Below are 20,515 nucleotides of genomic sequence, written 5' to 3'. Positions count from 1 at the left end.
CATTAACGAGTATTACATTAAAGCATCATCTTATTCAGGATATATGAGTTTGGGAAAGAACAAAAAGTTACGAAACTTATTAATTCGAATTTAGAATTTAGTTTTTTAATAAAAATTAATATACGTTAAAATGAATTTCTTATCTTAGATTCAATATTTAGTTTTTTTTTTTTTAATTTATTCTATGTCTAAAATAATAAAAAACAAGCTTAATTTTTTGACGAAATTAATAAAAAATTAAATTTATGGCATAAATTTCGTTCTTTCTTTTTTTTTTTTGAAATATTTCTATTTACAGACAATATCTTTCTAGCATTAAAGTATGACATGTGGTCATCAGTAGTTGTTCGGTGGTCTCATTCAGTCTCTCCCACAGAGTCGATGCTGCCTACTACAGAAAGAATCTATTTACAATCTCGCCGAAGACATCGAGGAGGTGTAAACTGTGCGTTGGTCGCTGGGCCTGATTCTATCTCTTTTTTTATAGTGTTTTTAGCGTTGGATAATAAGAAAAAGTGCTTGAAACAATTCGAAAAACTGGAAAGCTTTCTCCTGTGCACATGCGGGCCGAGCGACGCCGGGAGGTCTCTCGATGCCTCAGCAGGAGCCCGAAGGGACGGTAATCCACATGTCAGACGTATCGAAATACGTAATCCTGCTTTCAACAACTTTGATTTAAATTATCTTAAGAATCCGAGAATTTCCTTGCGAGTAAAAGAGGAAATGTTAAAGATATTACCGATGGATTAAAAGTAGCTTAATTTAGACGCATAAGATATTTTTAATATATGATTATTTTAGCAAAAACAAGATGGAGTTTTTCACTTATTTAGAGTAAGCTTGTATTTTTCAACATACAAAATTGTAAATATAATGTCTTTTTTTAACGATAAATAGTGGTGAGTCAATTATTAATTAATTTAAATATTATATAATATTATTATATTTTTGAATTTATCAATGTAATGTGATTATAACAACATACAGTTAATCTTGTACAATTAATTATGTCACGAGAATTGAATTGAGAATTAAAGACTGAGAGTTAGAAGCAAAGAGTTCAGAATTGAGTTCCGCGACTGACGCGACTCTTTTCTCCCTCACTGAAGACGCTTTCTTGAAACGGAAAAAAGGCCGATCGCTTCACAAACAATCAATCCAGCTTATGTAGGTCAAAGAGCGTGATATCAGTTTACGACCGCCAACCGCGATAGCAACAACCACCGCGCCAACATCGTCTATTTATACGGCGCCGGGCTTTTTGTCAGTAGCGGGGTGGCTCTGTCCTAAACATCACATCCGCCGAAATGTGTGCTTCCTTCTCGCTGACCGGGAGAAGGAGGACCGCGAGGGACCGGGAGGCGGCGGCGGCGGCGGCGACGAGACGAAACGAGAGGAAACCACGACAGGAACCACCGCCTCGGCGGCTTCAAACATCCGCTGCACCAGCCGCCGCCAGATCTCCCGTTTACCCCCTGCCGCCTCAGCTCGCGCTCAAAAAGACGCACGCGTTTCATTTCCCCTTTTTACATCGGAAACGAAAGGATGTGTCGGATGTGTTTTCACCCGCGGTCCTTTCTCCCGACGCTCTCCCGTCGTTTCCGCGCCGTTTCCAACTCTTCTCGTTGACATCTCGTTCTGCGAGCGACACAGCCGAGTCTTTAATTAATTAATAAACTTATACGTACGTTTGTATACATATATTTTTAATTAAAAACTCGATAGAGTAAGAATCCTCAAATTTGGACACCGTGCTCAACCACGCAAGTTCTTTAAGGGTCACGAATAGACTTTCTCGAGCGATCTTGGCTACATCGAGGAAAAGGGGGTCGCGAGGTTACACCTGGACCAGGACGATCGGACACGTCGATCTTCCTCGAGACGGAAAGCAAGAAGGGGAATGACCAATGAACACGACACGCATTGTGCCAGACCCACATGCGTGCGGGTCCGGGCGATAGCAGCAGCGGAGCAGCTCGTCGAATCACCAGCTGCCGATTCGCCGAGTCGACTCCTGGAAGCACGGGAGTCGATCTAAAATTAGCGGCCCAGGCATGGGCACCCCCGCCTAGCCCTTACACAGGCCACGTCACGGGCATGCACTCGGCTACTTCGACAGAGAAAGGAGAGAGAAAGAGAGAGAGAGAGAGAGAGAGAGAGAGAGAGGAGAGGAGAAAAAGAGAGAGAGAAAGAGAATGTGTGTGGAGAAAAAAGGGAAACAATAATAATCGCAGCTTGCCCGGCACGAGTTGATCACGCGCGAGATCTAGCAGCTGGAACTCGTCGACGTACGGCACGGTCTTTGCTCCAGAAACAATCGGCAAAAGCTTACATTAGCGAAATTGAAAAGAAAACATTCATCCATATTGCGAAATAATTTTGAAAAAAATGAGGAGTCTACTTTTTGTGATATAGTATTTTTTCTTTTATTTTTAATTCATAAAGATTTAATTAAAGGACAAATATCTGCTTCATATAGATACTTTAATTTGTGCTAATGCCGCGCGATTTGACGTTAGAAATGATCATCTAATTCTGATTCTTTAATTGTCTTAAATTTCTGAAATACATTAAGATGTTACGAAATGTATTAAATACTGAGCTTAAATTATACAATTATATTTGAAACATAATTGAAATATTAAATGATTTATTATATTCTCGATTCTGATATTTTTCAACATAAAAATACGGATCTCTCGCGATACAACTTGAATAGAATTTCTCTTTTTATCGCAGTACAGGACAGGAAGTGCCGCACGGGTTAGCAATGAACCACATGGCTCATGGATGAATGAATGGTGTAATGAACGAAGTCGTGCCACATACGACAAGATAACACGTTACTTCAATGTTCTCGAAAAAAACTTCCCAATGAAGAAGAACTGATTATCATCATACACACGACAATATACCTAATCAGTTTAGTATTCACTTTCACTGCGTTCATTAAAAAAATTGGCCACTTAAAATATTGTCATTTAAGTGTAAAAATTCACATAACAATATACTATTCTTTTATGCTTAATTTATTTATAAATTACATTTGTAACCAATTCTCATTACTTAAAACTGTCCTTTTTCTGCTTTTTTTGTTATTTAGAATAACAAATTATAATTATCCAATAAATCGATTTAAAATGAAAGATTGCGACAGACGCAATGTGCGGAAAGGATCTCGGTTTAATCTGAAACGCCCGAATGTCCGGAGGGTTCAAGGACAATCATAAACCCTTTCGCGCGCGACTCGATTAATCGCGCTTCGCGGATCTTCCTAGTTCATTGTCCCGGGTGTACCTCGGGTAGGCCGCGTAACCCCGAAACGGGAGATCCTTTGCGTACTCCTCGTAGGAGGAACGAACCCCATTCCGCGGTACATCTGCGTCGAGCGGATGCAGGCTGCATTTTATGGCCGCCCAATGCACAACCGATTCATATTCGTGCACCCGCACTCACACCCTCCATCGTCTACACTGAGCACGCGGTACAACGACTTCTATAATTAGATTTCCTTCCTTCTTTTGGGCTTAAACACCTTCGCAGCCGCGATCTCCTCTCGATATCCGCGAATCAAGATTAAAGAGATTACGAGAAATACATTAAAATATTTAAGTCATAAATTAGTTTGAAGATATTTATAATTTTTTAAATAGACAGATACTCCAAAAATTTTTATTAATTTTAATTAAAGTTGTTCTTTTAGTTTTATTTAAAAAGTGACTATTAGTAATTTTATCATAAATTTATCGTTCTGTTTATCAAGTGTGTTGCTATTTTATATCGCAAGTTGATCAGCGATCCACAGGTTTGGATCTTGAATAGGACTCGAAAGAGCCATGCGCTTGACGTGTCATAGGTTGCACTTTGGCTATTTCGAACAGGTTGCGCTCCGTATCTATTTTTCGATCATTGGCATCGGCCGGTTGCATCCGCAGATTCTCGCGCTGTTGACGACAGGTAGACACGGATATATAATATAAACGGCGATAGTTAAATCGAGGCGCGATACATAAGCGCGACTCGTTATGCCAAGCCGTGCTATCGCAGTTATAGATATCGTTTGATCATTGGTAATTGGCCAAAACTTGTCTCTAAACTTGTTGCAGCCGTGTAAAATTGCGACATTTTGATTTGGGACTAAAATGCCGGTGTGCTGGCATATCTTCCTGTTAATTAAATTTTTCATAATGTCCTATGAGTGTCGCGTCCACGCATGTTCGCTCTATTTACTGCTTCTATTAAGAATCTGCAACACCTGTGTCGGCTGTCTTCAATTATGACGTCAGAAAATAGGATAATTAGGCGAATGCCTGGTTACAACTTATAACTTATACTTACATAAATAACTTGCTATATATAACAAACTAAAATATTTTTCTCGATTAATTTTAACATAATGTAGAAAATAAAAACTTTGCTGTTAATTCTCGAATTTCCACTTAAAAATCGATTTCTGGAATAAATTTTTTTTGCGTTAAAAACATTTAGATTGGATTACATGTGTTTTATTTCTAATCGTTCTATTTCTCTACGTCGTTTAAACGATTATGTTCATTTCTTTTAAATTAATGTCTCGATAAATGTGATCTATGATGATCGAGTAAAAGCGTCCGGAAAGCAACTGTCATCACGAGAGCTGCACTTCCTGTTGCGATGTGCTTTCGTCAATGGAGGATAGATATATCGGTGTTGTATGATTCTGAAATTAGTATTTGTAGATCGTAGTAAAGGAATGTCCTTGTGCAATATTGACACTTTTTACAGAAGTTTGCCAAACAATTGATTAACGTCAGATTGAATGATAAAAAAGCTGGCGGTTAGAGCAAAATTACAATATATTTTTTATATTTGAAGAAATTAAAAATTAATATTTCAATTCTAATTATAATAAATTTAGATATTTATAGATTTTAATACCTTAAGGATATGAAACACCTAAGGACCTAGTGCTTCCTGAAGGGTTTTCGAAAACTGTCGTGTTCAGAAACTCGTGTGCCGTATGCATAAAGAATTAAATCAAGAAGAAATACATAATTTATTACTGCAAATGTAAGTTTTTGGAACTCTATTGAAAAAGTTTCTCGAACCTTATACATATGTTATGGCGCTTTGGCAACTTAAATTCGTCCCTGATCTGCATGCAAATACGAGCTAAACTTAGAGATGTCCGATTTCCCTCGTTACGACAGATCGCATTTTCGTCTTCATCGACCTTAATCATTCTTTCATTAGCTCCAATCGCTGATAAAAATTTTACGCAAAATTCATATACATTTCAATATTAACTATTTTCACAATTGAAAGAAAATTTTAACCATTTTATACGTGGTGTTCGTCGAAACACTTTTGATTTCAATCAGAATACAAAACAAAACACAATATATATTAATTTTAATAACTTTTTTTATATTTAGATTTGGAACTCCGAAATAAAAATTACATTTACATAGATTTTATAATAAACACACACACGACCCGATTTAATTCTTTTCTAAATCAAAGATTGCTTTGTCGCGGAAAGAGCGGGCTATCGCAGGTGGTAAGACACAAATCCGGTGTCGCTGGGTCTCAAAGTGTTAAGATAACGCGGCTTAACGGGCGCACCGACTTGCGGCTGGATTCTTCAATGGGCCACTAGAAAGAAGAGTTTCTGAATGGGCACGCACACACGTCCGAAGCGCTCATGTATATGCAGCGCGATATTCCCGTGGATCTCATAGCGGCGAGATATCAACGAACGGAGATGCAACCATCGGGTGTCTAATATTATACTGCTACACAAGGCACACTTCGTGACGCACGCGATGTTTGTACGAATTATTTCGAACTCTTTTGCGTCGCATTGAAATAATTATATCTGAGATTAAACTGCAGATTATAAAATCAGAGCTAAAATACAAAGTTGATTTCTTCATTTTTCTATAATATCAATCTCATACAATGTTAATAGTATTAAATCATTTCTTTGAGTTGCACATTATTTATTTTATCGTTTTATTGTTTATATTTTAACTTAGTATTATTTCAAATACATAAGTTTCACGAGTTATATATACATATTTTGTACCATGAAATTTGATGTAAAAGATTATATATTTTCTTTTCAATTGCACAAAACGACAAAGAAAACTTTAATTAGAGTCTATTAAAAATTCACTCAAATCGCTCTGGTAGCGCTACACTGCCACCGACGTTTCGAGATCCCATATGTGCGTAAAACCCGGGACGATCGCGTGCGTGGGTCGCATGCGTCTTGTAGATGTACGCGTGTTAAAAGGAAGGCAGTGGAAAAGGGAACTCGAGCCGGAGATGAGACGGCGGAGAGAGATGGAGAGGGTGGGCGCGTGTCGGTCGCGTGCCTATTGCCACCGGTGACTCGGTTGTATATCGGCGACCCTCTCCGGCCCTTTAACCGCTCTCTTGCCGTTTTTCCAGCGGTAGACGTCTGACAGAGAGACCCCCTCAGACAATAGCATTTCCGCCGATGATGAAGATCACCCGTCGACACATGTATCGATAAAATCAGGGAGGTTTAATAGACCAAGGAAAATGGTTTTTTTTTTCTTTCTTTATCATGATAAATGAAAGAGATGTTTGCTATAATACATACAGCAAAAATTGAATTTGAGAAGAAATAGATTTAATTAATCAATGTTCAACAAGAATCTAAACCATGGAAATTGTTGTAAAAGTCACCACTGTTATTAATGCAAAATAATTTAATGTAGAATAATTTTTTAGAAGATTCTAGATAATTCTAGAAAAAATAAATTGCATAATTATAATACACTGCATCAAATTATCGTATATAACAGTGGCATAAGATAAAAGTTACATTTTGTTTATAATTTGCTCTTTGACACATGCATATGCTTCCAATTCGTTTAATTATTAATTTACACTAATGACGCACTTTCTCGGATTCACCACAGTATCGTTTAAGACCATGACCTTAGTCGTTCACCGTCTAGTTCACTTCCTTTTCCTGCCACTTCGCGCCATAAAAGACCGCCTGGGCAATAGTGATGAAAGAAAGGAAATAAAGACGCTGGCACGCGAATGCACAGCCTTGACCAAGCAGAGGTAGCTTTCATCTTTCTCTGTCAAGATCGAGAAATGATATTTCCCGAGATCATTTTTTTTATGCAGATCCATTATTAGCTTCGTGAAAATTACGAGCTTTCGATATTTCAAGCGAGAACGGAAGTCATCAACATTCCCAACATTGCCGATGAGTAATTGTCTCAGTGGTCACCGGAGTTATTTTTGCCATGTGCGTAAGTCGCTCATGATTTTTTTAGTATCTGTATCACACTAATGTTTAAATATTATTGTTTAATGCTCGATCAATACATTAAAGTTCTTTTCGATGAACTCTGAATGATTAATACCGCTTATCGTAAAAATTATTTTATAATATATATCATGATTATTTTTAAATCACAAACATTATAAACAAATTGTGACAAATATTTCATTTTTTAAATTGTTTGAAGTAAATTATTACAAATAGTTGAAGCATTTTATTATTCAAAAATAAGAAAAGTAATTTAATACAAAGTGTCTACATCTTCTTTCGGGATTGAATATTGTAAATTATAATTAAAGAAGTTCAATGAATAAAACTTTAATTCTTATGCGAATTAAGTTCTTCTACATATTTCTATTCTGTCGTTTTCTGATTTCCGCAGACACTCCGCGATCTCGGGACAAAGGGGACGCAGAAAGTAGAATATCCGGAATTAATTGCGACCGGGTCACAGACTGCGGAACGAGACAAGCCGGCTTCGCAGGTGGCAAGCAGGCATGCAAATCCGAAAAGGGAGGACCCACGCACACGAGCACGTGCTCGCATTTTGCGAGAGGTTCTCTTTTCAGAAACGGCGCGGCGGCGGGGATCAGCTGGCGATATTTCCCTCTCTTCCCTCTCGAATCTTCGCGAGACAGGGAGTGAGAGAGAGAGAGAAAGAAAGAAGAAAGGAATTAAAAAAAACGCCAAAAAGAACGAAAATGAGCGTCGCCATCTCTTCTTCGTTGCGCACCCGCATCCTGTGGCAGCTTTCGTAAAAACCGTCGGCCCGTCGGTTTCTATTCAAAAGCGCGAGTCACGGGGGCTCATTTACGAATTTCACGACGAAACTTTAAACTAACTGAGAGCGAAGCGTCTGCGATCTCGATTGAAGCGATAGGAGCCGAGCTAGAGATGAATAGATAAGTCGACACGAATAAAAAGAAGAGGGTGCGATCGTGTCTCGAAAGAAAATTTCATATCTGGATTGTATTAAGATATTGTAATCGATCTGCAAAACGAAAGATAAAAGCATTTAAGAGTATTGTACTGTCTTATCTAACAATATTAATATTAATTGTTTCGAATAATGGCAGAACATATTTATTATGTTCTAAAAATTATTAATTTCTTTACGCAAAGAGTATAGTAATCTTATTTTTTTTTTTTTTTTGTTAAATCTCAATTAATAAAAAAGCAAAAATCTGCTTATTTTAATCCAGCGTTAAAATAATTTAATTGAAAAACAGATATGCATTGTAAACAATTAAAAGAATTAGCTAACTTACTATAAATAACTCATTATTTCCAATTTTTTTGCAAATGTATTAAAATCGTATATAACTTATTTATTTACGTGTCAACGGCCGTGTAATTTCACGATCGAACAATATCAAATGACCATTGGAATAGCTTCTCATCGTAGGGGATGTTCTAACAACATTGAAGCAAAGAGCAAGTAACTGAATTCGTACCGATGGCTGTGTAAGAATAGCAACATGATCGAGGGGAGATGAAACAGGCGGCTGATCGCTGTCTCCGGAAGGAACCGTCTCCTTTTATTCTCGGGGACATTCCTCCAAACACGAGCCAACGTGTCTTACAGTGCTCTCCCCTAAGAGGAGGCGCTTCCACGGACGTCTCCACCCAGTGTTAACCTCTTACACCCAGAACTAAATTAAGAGTCGTTCCGGTCGACGTTTTTTGCCATCGGCACTCCTCAAATTCCTTTTTTTTCCCTTGATCCCTTCGACCCGCTTGATCTATTGAAAATATCAACTCGTTATATTTTTTCGTCGTGTCTGAATATCTCAGATTTCCAAAAGATATTTGTCTATTAGAACTTTTCCCAATTCGCATAAAATTGTAAGCTTCACTTAACAGTTAAATCTAATTCTTATTTGTTTTTTTTTTTGTCACTTTCTTAAATGTAGAATCAAGCGAACACGATAAATAAAGTTAAAACTGTGATATCACAAAAATAATCAATCCTATATTTTAATTCTTTTCCCTATTTTTTCACTTCCAATATTTTTTTATTCTCTATTTTGCAATTTATTTTACAATTTGTATTTTACACTCATATTATCTGATTATATCAAATTTATATATTTGGCTATTATATTTCTCATTTAGACCTTTAGACTTTTATGCTACATATTTGTAGACGTAACCTTTTCTGTGCGTTAAACGACTCGATCCAAGATAAAATAAAATTATTTATTCATCTATTTCCTTTTTATCGCTTATTGTTCTTTCTTCTTGTTCGTGTTCCTAAGAACAGCAACAATGTGGTGGAATAATCGAGGCACGCAACGCGTATTTCCGCATAATGATTCACGAACCGTGAATAGAGAATAGTCATTAAGCTGGGCCGGTGTCATTGCACCCTAGATCCTAGAGGACGCATAGGAAAGCCGAAGGAAAGCGCAGACGGGAAAGTTGAAAGTACACGTAGACGGCTGAAAATCTGTCGTCTGGCGCCCGGCCAAATCTTCGTGGCTTATCTTCGGCTTCGTCTTCATCCTTCATTCTCCAGTGGACGCTCTTCCGCGGAACACGACCCGCGAACTTTTATTCCGCTTTTCTGCCGACACGTTGTTTCGCGGAAGCGCGTCCTCGACATCGTGTTATTCTCGGAATCCAACAGTTTTATAGGTTCTTCCGATTACAAGTCCTAGACGAAAATATTTAGCTCTGAAAATTCTTAGAAAGCGTAGAATTTTGATTATTATCTTGCGATGTTTGTGTTACCATAAATATTTGCTATTGCTAGCCGTAGAACTTTTTACTAGCCACATGGTGCTAGCATTGAGCATAAATTGTTAATCATTTTAATATAAATAATGCGGATCTCAAATACTGTCAAATAAAATTTTTTAATTTGTACTAACATATATAATTGAGATTATTAGAAACATTTTTAATTTAAAGAATTGTAATAATTTCAAAAAAAGACATTGAAACAGCTCGTTACAAACTAAGATTTTGATATTTCATAGAGATTGTATTATTTTAAAGACTACTTATTTTACTTCTTCATGATTTAGCAACAGAGAACTGAAATAATCACAATTTTCTTTTATTACAATTCACCTCAATTATGTCTGTGTAACGTCTAAAAAAAAATCTGGCAAAATTTTATCAAAATTAAATTATTAGTCTCAATAAATCATATGCGAGAGATAAGATTGGCAATCGTCTGACTTGAAGAAAAACTCGCTAAAGAGAGGAGACACATCTCTCGCATTGCGAGATTCTGGATCTTTTCGGCTTACCTTGTCGCGTCTCGTGGATGGCCGTGGAATAGAAGAGAGGTGGTTTACCCGAAGAACACGACAGCTGCATCGAGCCACCAGAGCCTGAAAATAGCACGGCAACCCCATGCCGAGGCAGTTGGAGGAGCAGCGAAGTCAAAATTTTCCTTCTCCCTCTCTCTCTCCCCCCCCCTCTCTCTCTTTCTCTTCGTGTGTTCTCCTTCTTCGTACATGTCCCGACTGCTAAAAAGTCGCCCACCTACAAATCTTTTAAATAGCGATCGCGTGCTTTTCCCTTTTTCCCGGTACGCGGAAAGTACTTGCCGCCGTCGGCATCGACGGAAAAGGGGGAGCTGCTGATTTATAGGAGGAACCGAGCGTATCCGGATATTTTACGGGACGACACACGATATAGTCACACTTTTTCGTTCTAAACGATTCCATCCCACCGTCCCGAGGAATCACTCTTAATGATTCGACGTCGCCGCTGTCGACAAAAAAAACCCGCCCCTATACTTATCCATCTTTTCCAGGCAAGAAATTACCCAAAATAAGAAATCCCCTTCGTACAAATTTGCCTCAATATAGCAAGCCTGCATATATCATCAATTACAATTTATTGCCTATTCAATCGTGATTAGGATTACCGTTAAAATTATTCAAGTTTCATTAAAGCTGATTAAATTTAATTTAAATAAAAACTGATTTTTTCTTCTTCTACATAATTATGTCTTTTATATAATTTTTTTTAATTCTATAAGTGTTCACATTCTCCTCGTCTGTTCTTATGCAAATTCCGTTTCTTCGCAATCGTATATCGCCGCGTGTATTCTTCCGCGCTCTTTCATGAGAGCCGCACGTGCGATTTATCCGTCAAGACCTCCTCCTCGCTCGTTGTCGATGTCGCGTTTCTCTTCTTCCTCCGCACCTGGAGGCGCTCCAAGAGTGCCGAAAATACGCGACTTGCGCACACGGAACACCTTTGGGCACCTGTAGAATGCGCCGCCGGATAAAGCGTGTAGAAAACCACGCGGAGATGCCGGCTTTATCGGTGCCGGTTACGTTAATGGATGATCTGTAGCGGGTCGCGCGATGGTGGCAATCTGTTGTCGAGTTGCGAGTTGCGTCAGTGGCGAAGATGCTCTTGCTCGCTCGCTCGCTCGCTCGCTTCGACGGAACTCGTGACTTTATTTTTGGCTATTCGACGACGATACCGTCGACGATTTACGATATCTCCGCCGAGACACCTGTTCCGCGACTCCCATCTAGAGGTTTCGTGCGATCCTATCCGAAAATTCGCAGATTGTTTACTTTGACGCAGACGATGCTTTGTACTTCAAGTTCTTTTTTTTCACCTTGAAAAATTTCAAGAATTTTTTTATATAGCGCGGAAATGACGCAAGTTGGTGTAAAAATACCCGAACGGTGGTAAATAGTTGACTATGAATCATAAATTTTAACTAAATCGCAGACATCGCTAAAGTTCTGAAAGGCGGATATATATCGCTATTTAAGATGTACAAATAAATTAATAAAATTATAAATGCACACATTTCCAGTCTCGTTTCCAATAACTCTAACAAGTTGGAGCTAAAGACAAAATTGAATCTTTTTATTAAAAAGACTAAATAGAATTAGAAATTTTATATTTTGTTGTTAGTTTAAATAAATCAAGCTTAAAAATATTCTCTGCTTATTTTAAGATAAACCTTATCAAAATTTTATTCAGAGTTTATTTATCAAGCAAAATATTTAATGATGGTATTTAATAAATCATGAGTTTAAAAAAATATTAGCATTTAAATCGTCGAGAAAAGATATACGACGTCTAAAAAATTCAGTGTGTTTTTTAATTTATTTGATGTTTCATATTCAGGCTCGATTTCATTGGATACTAATTAACTTTTGGAAAAATGGAAAGTTCTGATACTATCCTGCTTCTTTTCTTTTCTAATCGCCGCAGGACATACGCGCACGTTTCGCGCAAAGAGCAAGAGACTATGCAGGCAGCGTTTTGGTCGACGATTGAATGAATGCCACGCGAGTTAGTCAGCGCCGCGGTGCTAAATTCGGCGGATGCCTGGCGTCGCGCCAGAAGAACCACCCAGCGCACCAACCTGCTCTTACTCTGTAGCCGCTTTCGAAATGACGCCGTTATCATATCTGCTCGCTATCGTCCTTCCTTTTAAATAATGTCCAAATAGATTGACAAGCAGCGCCCCGATTCTGTTGAAATCGAGTGAAAAAATTCATCTCTTTTTTCATCTTCTCGCTTTGTTGTGCATTTTTACAAAAAAGTAGATAAGTCTGCGCACAGTTGAAAAATTTAATGTCTTATATCTAAAAGTAAAAAAGACGAATTGAAGAAAGAGTTATTATCTACTAATTATCAATGATTATCAATGTTTGAAGATATTTCGTATTTGAGAAACTCTTTTATTTGGTATCCGATCGAATGATTCCTTTTGTTGGCGAGATCCGATAACAAGCGATAATCGCCAGACAACTTGTCGAGAAGAGACGAGGGTGGCTAGCAACCACCCTGCGCCGCGGGGATCGGCCGTGTTCCTCCTGCGCGGCCTTTCATCCGCCCTCCCGCTCGCACTCGTCACGCGTCACATTGCCGACACACGAACGGGGACCACCACACGCGCGGCGCAATCGGGCGGGCACGCTTCTGAACGCGTGCAGCTGAAGACGAAGAAGACGACGACGACGACGACGACGACGAAGAGCGCCGCGGCGGCGGGGGGCGAGGGAGGCTGCGCTGCTATATGTAGCCCCGAATCTTAGCCGGGGCAACTATTGCGCCCGAAATTGCCGAAGTGAACGCAACCCTTGCGCTATCCGACGTTACGCGTTTCTCGAAATCGGATTCGTAACTCTTGATATTGTTACCGGACTTCTACCATTTTTTTTTCTCATTGTCACCCTTATTGTATGTAAATAGCGGGCGGTGCGATAAGTGTGTTAGTTTGTGAGTCCTGAATTGATAAGTATGACTTGTGTGCTCTGAGGGGAAGAATCGAGAAGACAAGGAAGATGCCACGAGCGTTCCTGATCACACATCGCAGGTACAACGGCGCTGAAGAAGAGATCGGAGGGTCGGAAAGAGGTATGTCGTTAATTAGCTTCAATCAAAAGTGTCGAACGTATTTAATTAATAAGTCAGACTAGTCAGCGTTTAAGAATTAAAAGACATCGTGAATTTTTAAAGTGCTTTAATTAACAATCAGACATTTTTATTTTATTATAGTTTGTTTATTTATTTTATTTTTTTCAATTAGTAAACGTTGACTAATTTGACTTATCATTAATAGTTTTGTAAACTTATTGAGTAACAAGGAAAAGTTTTTGTATATTTTAAATCTTATGATCTTCTGTTCGATTTTATAAATATGTTCTACAAATTCTATTTAACATTATTTGAAAATTAATATTGAATCTTAAAATACAATATAAAAAATTTATACTTCTCAAAAATTTTACGATAATTAAATATTGTTGATATAAATATTTTATCAAAAGGTGTTTTAATTGATTTGATAGTACATAGTATTAAATAATGCAAAATTGTTTTTTTTTAAATAAAAAACATACGTATTTAATAACATATTATTTGTTTTTATTACTTGTATTGCCACTTATCAATTTTGAATATTTTGAATAATTTTTCCGGAAAATAAAAGAGAAATTCTAGCGTTTATAATATGAAAAAAATTTATCATAATACAATAATTTAATAGATACAAAAACTAAAAAGACTTGATTAAATTAATCTAAACAAAAAAATAACGAGGCGACGAGCCAAAAGCAAAATGTCAATGCTAATAAAAACAACGTATTCAACGAAATGTTTTATATGTTTTGGCCTGCAATCACACAGATCATTTCTTTCTCAGTACGACATCAAATAATACAATTAATAATTACGGTCGTCAAATTATTTAGATTGTACAATAAGAAAAATTACACAATAAATTAATAATAAATTTTGTAATAAAAACAATATAACATAATTACTACGTAATGTAATTTTCCTAAAGATCGATCGTAATATTAACAACTTTACAAATATATATTTTCCACATTTGCGAAATAAATTACATCACAGTGCTAGAATTATCTATTTAATCAGAAAAAATCAATAGATGTGGAATTTATCGTAGAAAAATGATTTGCCACGTCGGAATTGTAATTTTTTTCGCACGTTCACATCAATCAAATCCTTTTCTCTTCGACTGAATTTAAACCAGGAACATCCGCTGGTCGTTGCTTCGCGATCAAGGTGGTGGATCGCGCGGATTTAAGAATAGGAGACGCTAGATGCGTCACCAGGGCCGACGAAGACGCATACCGTCGCGATGCCGTCAACCCCACCGTGAAGCTGGCAAGCAGACTTTCTTACGAACGCAACGCGTGTGCACGTACACGATACTATGAAATACGCAGAATAAACGCGATGCTAGGGAACGACGGACGTGCGGGGGTTGGTCGCGGAGCTACTCTATTTCCGTTCTCCTCGAAAACGGAGCAGCCAGCGAGCCCTCTTCCTCCGAAGGTACCTCGTGTTTCGCGAGCCGCATCGACGCCGGATTTCCCTGCCACTTTGAATCATATTCTGTACGATATTCGTCGAAGAACGTAATAAAATGCAAAATAATAAATTGCATACTTTCACAAAAAATGGATAGTAAAATATAATCAAATATAATTCACAAATCTGTCAATGTATCCGAGTTTTTAAATAACAATAAGGTTATTAATTAAAAGATTAATTAACTGCCAAAAATGCTAAATTAAAAAAAGAGTTATAAAGTTCACAATTTTAAGATAAATTAAAAAAAAATAAAAGCATTGCAGAATAAATATTCTAAACAATTACCAATTATAAAAAGTTATTAATTAAAAAGGGTTACTACAATATTAACTCGACGATTACCTTTAATGAAGCTCTCGGTTGTTGCTTAGATTTCAGTCCTGAAAGGAGCGTAAGACTGGCCGATTACAGCGGCGGTCAGCCAACTTCCGATGGCGCCAGCGAGTGCGGCAGCGAGACGTCGTCCGAGTGCCCGGAGGAGCTGTACAACCTAACGAAGCTGGCGGAAGTGAGCTTGGCGGCGGCGGCCGGCACCTTAATTCATCACAGTAATGTCATCTACCAGAGGCCGGTGTCGCCTAGAATCGCGCAATATCCTGCGGAAACGAGCAGAACGCTGGTGTCCCGGCCTGCCGCGCAGGTGGAAAATCAGGACCAAGTTCTGGGCGAACGAACGAGGCTCTTTTTTGAGCGAATCGAAACCGAGAGGGAAATCCTGGAGAGCCGCTCCGGAGAAAACACCGCTCTAGGAATTCGTCTTTCGCCGCGACATCCTTCTTGCTCGTCGCAGGACGAGCCGAGTTTCTCAAAAGTGCCGGTCGTCTCCGATATTGGACTCGATCCACCGCCGACGTCGATATCTTCGAGCGCGTCCCAAGGTCGCAGGATGCCTGTCGCGGAGCCCAAGCCGGAAGACAGCGAGGACCACGAGTGTCCCGATTGCGGTAAGAAGTACTCGACCTCGTCGAATCTGGCTAGACACCGCCAAACGCACAGGTCGCTGGGCGATAAGAAGGCCAGGAGATGCCCGCACTGCGACAAGGTCTACGTCAGCATGCCGGCATTCAGCATGCACGTGAGGACCCACAATCAGGGATGCAAGTGCCATTATTGCGGCAAGTGCTTCTCCAGGCCGTGGCTGCTGCAGGGACACATACGCACGCATACAGGTAATCGTTTCATCATCCAAAGACGCTTTATCAGCCCTTTTTCGTGATAATTCTATCAAAAGCGAAACGGTATAAATTAATTATACATAATTAAGCAACTAAAAAGTAACAAAATTATTCGTCGTGTCCTTCCAATTTAATTTGACAAATTCTATCAAAATTATCACTCTAATTCTTTAATTGCGTTTCTTTCAATAATGTGCACTACGTAAACAACTAAGATAAACTATTTTTGAAGAGAATACGATGGATTTAACAGTTTTTCAATGAGGATGAATTAAAATTAATCACTCGCGATGAGGTCTTGGCACGCTTTGAAACACAGCACTATTTTCGACTGCAAATTGCAGATATGCAGCTGTGAAATCAAGTTGACGCGATGTAATATATCTATGTCCTTCAACACGCCTGAGTGGTACATTCGGAATGATTAATTGAGATTTTTAGCCGGAAAAGTCAGAGTGTCAAATCTTTTTTCTACTTTTGTTTTATTCGTAAACTATACGCTCGTTATACACATCATTATTTCACGCAAATATATTTCATACAACTTTGCCAAAAAAAATTTAAATCTATTTTTTGATTCGCGATATTATACATTAATATTTTTATTTATAAAATAATTTCTTTAATTAACCTCTTATCGTTTAAAAGTACGGAATCTATAAAGTTCTTTTATTTTTAGCTATGTAATATTATAATTACAAGAAAGGATAATATTTACAAAAAACAAATAAAAACATTTTGACATTTCTAACAATTGTTACTTTACTTTTTTAGGTGAAAAACCGTTCAAGTGCACTATTTGCAATAAAGCTTTTGCCGACAAATCGAATCTACGCGCTCACATACAGACGCACTCGAACACCAAGCCACACGTGTGCGGTCGTTGCGGCAAGGCCTTCGCCCTCAAATCATACCTCTACAAGCACGAGGAATCGTCCTGCATGCGTGCGCATCACCGATCGTCCGTGGAGAAGCCCGATCAGGTCGAGCAGCAGACATTATCGGTGAAACCGAATCCTCCATTGCCACCGTCTATGAACAGATCGCAGACGCCGTGCGTCACCGCGTCGCCCACTAGCGTTATAGTTCCACGACTGGGCGTCGAGCGGGATCAGAAAAGCACGTCGTCGGCGTTCTCCGCGATCATAAGGCACACCAGAACGACGGATGAGTCCACGGCGACGCCCTCGAAGCGAACCTGCAGGGAGAGGACGCCCTGTCTGGAGGATCCGGAGAGACAGAGTTCTGATTCGGCTAAAGATTCGGAGTATGTATCCAGAATGGTCATCAGGACGTCGGTAATATCTCCCAATCCCGAGCACCTGCATCTCCGTTTCGAGAACGACGCCAAGAGTTCCTCGACTGCGTTCGACTATCCCGATCCGACGAGATCTTCCGCCTTCTCGAGACCTACCACAATGACTTTGAACCTGGCCATTGCTTAAAAATCAGCCTACCACTGCTGAAATCGAATTAGTTGAAAAAAATTTAGATTTGGCTTTGTACTTACGTTTATTAGAAATTTGAAAAATCAAAAAGACATTTTGATTCTCTTTTTAAGACTCACAACTAGAAGTTTGCGGGGAGATTTCAAAATATTCTAGAACTTAAGACATCTTTTCTGTGAAAAATTGAGAAGCAGGTATCTTTTGAATTATTTGTTGAAAAATTATCAATGCAAAACATTAATTTTTTATAATATGAAAGATTTTCATGAAGATAAATTGACCAAGAAGAGATTTGTGAATTGTTGAAGTGATTGTACAGAATGTTTAAAAAGAGTTAGTGCTAACATATGTTAGTAAATATGCCTAATGATGTCAAACCAAATTTAGCTGAAAATGAATCATGATTATCAATGGACACTGCATATGCAACTAAAAATCATATTACAATATAACTACAGATAAGATCAATGATCAACGTTTCGTTTAATTACAGATTTTGTTAGCAATTTCGATTCTAAATTGATAAAATTTGAAAATAAATCAATTTTAGAATAAATCTTTTCTCATAAAATATTTGATTTAAATCGAAAATTATGTCATGTTTTTATTAACGTATGCTAATTATGATTTGATAACTGCTCGACATTCTGTACGTTTTTGATAGCGTTTTCGCAGGCGTTATCAAGGATTATCCTGCATAAGTCAGTCTTTCCTTACCATAATCGAAGATGATTATCAATACTGAACGAATGCGAATTAGCAAAGAATTGACAGACTCTTGCGTGTGACAGATATTATTCCAAGCATCTTCCGAATTAGGGACCATATCTAGTGATTAGTAGTAACGTTAAATCTATAAGTCGCCGTGTTTGACTAAGCGGTCTGTCGATATAAAATCGTGCCTTATAAATATATCGTGCCGTGCACAATTCGACACGGTGACATAACTCCGACAGGATTGGCGTGTACGAATGAATGCGTAGAAAGAAATCTCCGAAGTGTGTAAGACCGTGCGCCCCGGCGAGAGTGTCTGTTAAACGCCAAACTCGTGACCTTACCTATTTAAAGACATAGCGTCGCTACCGCGCGGCGTTAAATGATCAAAATTAATCGTCGACTCGGACTGAATTGCAGTGCCTTCGTGTTATTATTTTAGAATTAAATGCTCGACGATTCGAGGCTCTTCGAGGCAGCTATCAATTTTACAGAATGTAAATACACGCAACAACTTCCGAAATATGGTGAAGCCCAACGAGTGTGTGAGAATGCTTTGTTCAATATAATCGAGTGGAATTTGCGATCGTAAGATAAGAGTAATTAATTAGAAAGAGCAATGCAACGTTCGATACAGTTTGTTGTAATGCGTCGATAGAATTCTCGACGGTGCAACTATGCGTTAGGACGCAAGTGTTGGAATGCGTCGGGACGCTCTGAAAAGCGAAGGCGTTATCTGTGATTCGGAATTGTGCAACCGGTCGCCGCGGAAGCCGGCTCCAGACAATGCGATCGTGTTAAAAAAGTAGAATAAATATTATTAATGATATTATTTTACATGACATATAGAAGTAAGTTTAGATTCAGTAGCTGATCACTAGTGCATCTATGTTATGTGATGAATCCTGCTGTATTACATATATACATATACGATTAGAGCATTGTGTGTGTGTAACGTTAACAAACGTTATCCAATCGAACGCACCGTTTAGAGCCGTAGCGCGTAGGTTGCCCGTTCTTCTTCAGAAGCAAAGTAATTATAGCGACGATAAATGAGCCTCTTCTTTTATCCATTTTCGATACCAGAGAGATTGGTATCCGATCAGAGTGTCGAACTAGTCGAATCCGTTCCGCCATTGCGAACGCAATCTGCCGTCGTAAGAAGATTCTCGATTTTGCGATTTACCGTCGCGCGACGAACGTTGTCCCACAATCGAAATAATCAAACGTCCCTTCTTCGGGGATTCGGCGTACGGTAGGATTATGCGCGGATTATGCGAATGGCGGCGGTTATAATAAAGATTTCGTAAGTGTAATAATGTGTCGCGCAACGATCAATTGACCAACGAAGATCGATTGGCGTGTTTGCCGAGGAATCTGTGTGTGCTCATATCATATAATTATATCTAATTGAAAGATGAGCGATTCAGATGCGTGCGTCCTAGTCATTTCGATCCGATAGATCGCCCATGGACAAAAATAGGGGGATCCCGATCTAGCGTTAAGACGTAGTCGTGTTTGACCGCACGTTGTATATAGCATTCCCACTTTTACGTATTAGAGTTTAGATGCGAGAGATGTTGGTATAGTCGTTTTTAGATAGCTCGATTTATTGTACCCGTTGTATGTGTATTATATGTGCTATTTGTACACCGGAGTGCCTACGCAAAATATTTACCCACATTTTTTTACGAATTGTAAAAGTCTTGTTTAATGAAGAAATAATATACGAAGTGATATATGTATATATTTCGATATGTTTAAATTAATTTCGCATTGGTTTTATCCTCCTTTTTCAAATCCCTTTAATTTTTTTATTTTCAAATGTTTATTTATTTATTTAAGAGTTTAAAGTGTTTCTCTTAATCATATTGCTAGAAAATTAGAATTTTTTAATTAAACTAGTTTTGAGATTTTAATCTTTTATTGCAGATAAAATTAAAATAGACATATGCGCTTCGAGAATTCTATAGATACTTAAAAAATACAATTTTTTGAAGATATACAGGGTGTTTCATAATGTTCGTCCAATC

The 20,515-nt window shown here is 38.3% G+C and overlaps 1 protein-coding gene and 1 long non-coding RNA gene across 2 annotated transcripts; one reads left to right on the top strand and one right to left on the bottom strand.

Annotated features, from left to right (window-relative positions):
- Positions 1–8,533: 8,533 nt before the first annotated feature.
- On the bottom strand, positions 8,534–12,218 carry LOC137000078 (uncharacterized). Its single transcript, XR_010890369.1, has 2 exons — positions 10,567–12,218; positions 8,534–9,965 (listed from the first exon to the last, which is right to left on the bottom strand). It is a non-coding gene; the product is annotated as an uncharacterized lncRNA (long non-coding RNA).
- Positions 12,219–13,331: 1,113 nt separating this feature from the next.
- On the top strand, positions 13,332–20,231 carry Kah (Kahuli). The gene is made up of 3 exons (XM_012372883.2): positions 13,332–13,660; positions 15,517–16,314; positions 17,095–20,231. The coding sequence occupies exons 1-3, from the start codon at positions 13,588–13,590 to the stop codon at positions 17,763–17,765; spliced, it is 1,542 nt and encodes a 513-aa protein (XP_012228306.1). The 5' UTR covers positions 13,332–13,587; the 3' UTR covers positions 17,766–20,231.
- The last annotated feature ends 284 nt before the right edge of the window (positions 20,232–20,515 follow it).

Source organism: Linepithema humile, chromosome 5 (assembly GCF_040581485.1).
Source record: "Linepithema humile isolate Giens D197 chromosome 5, Lhum_UNIL_v1.0, whole genome shotgun sequence".
Classification (NCBI taxonomy): Eukaryota; Metazoa; Arthropoda; class Insecta; order Hymenoptera; family Formicidae; genus Linepithema; species Linepithema humile.
Note: the sequence above shows the minus strand (reverse complement) of the source record. Positions and strands in the feature narration are given on the sequence as shown.

Excerpts from the sequence above, each read along its gene's own strand:
- Kah (XM_012372883.2), top strand. The coding sequence starts at position 13,588 with ATGCCACGAGCGTTCCTGATCACACATCGCAGGTACAACGGCGCTGAA. Across the intron at positions 13,661-15,516 it reads GATCGGAGGGTCGGAAAGAG|ATTTCAGTCCTGAAAGGAGC; the intron begins GTATGTCGTTAA and ends GTTGTTGCTTAG. Across the intron at positions 16,315-17,094 it reads ACACATACGCACGCATACAG|GTGAAAAACCGTTCAAGTGC; the intron begins GTAATCGTTTCA and ends TTACTTTTTTAG.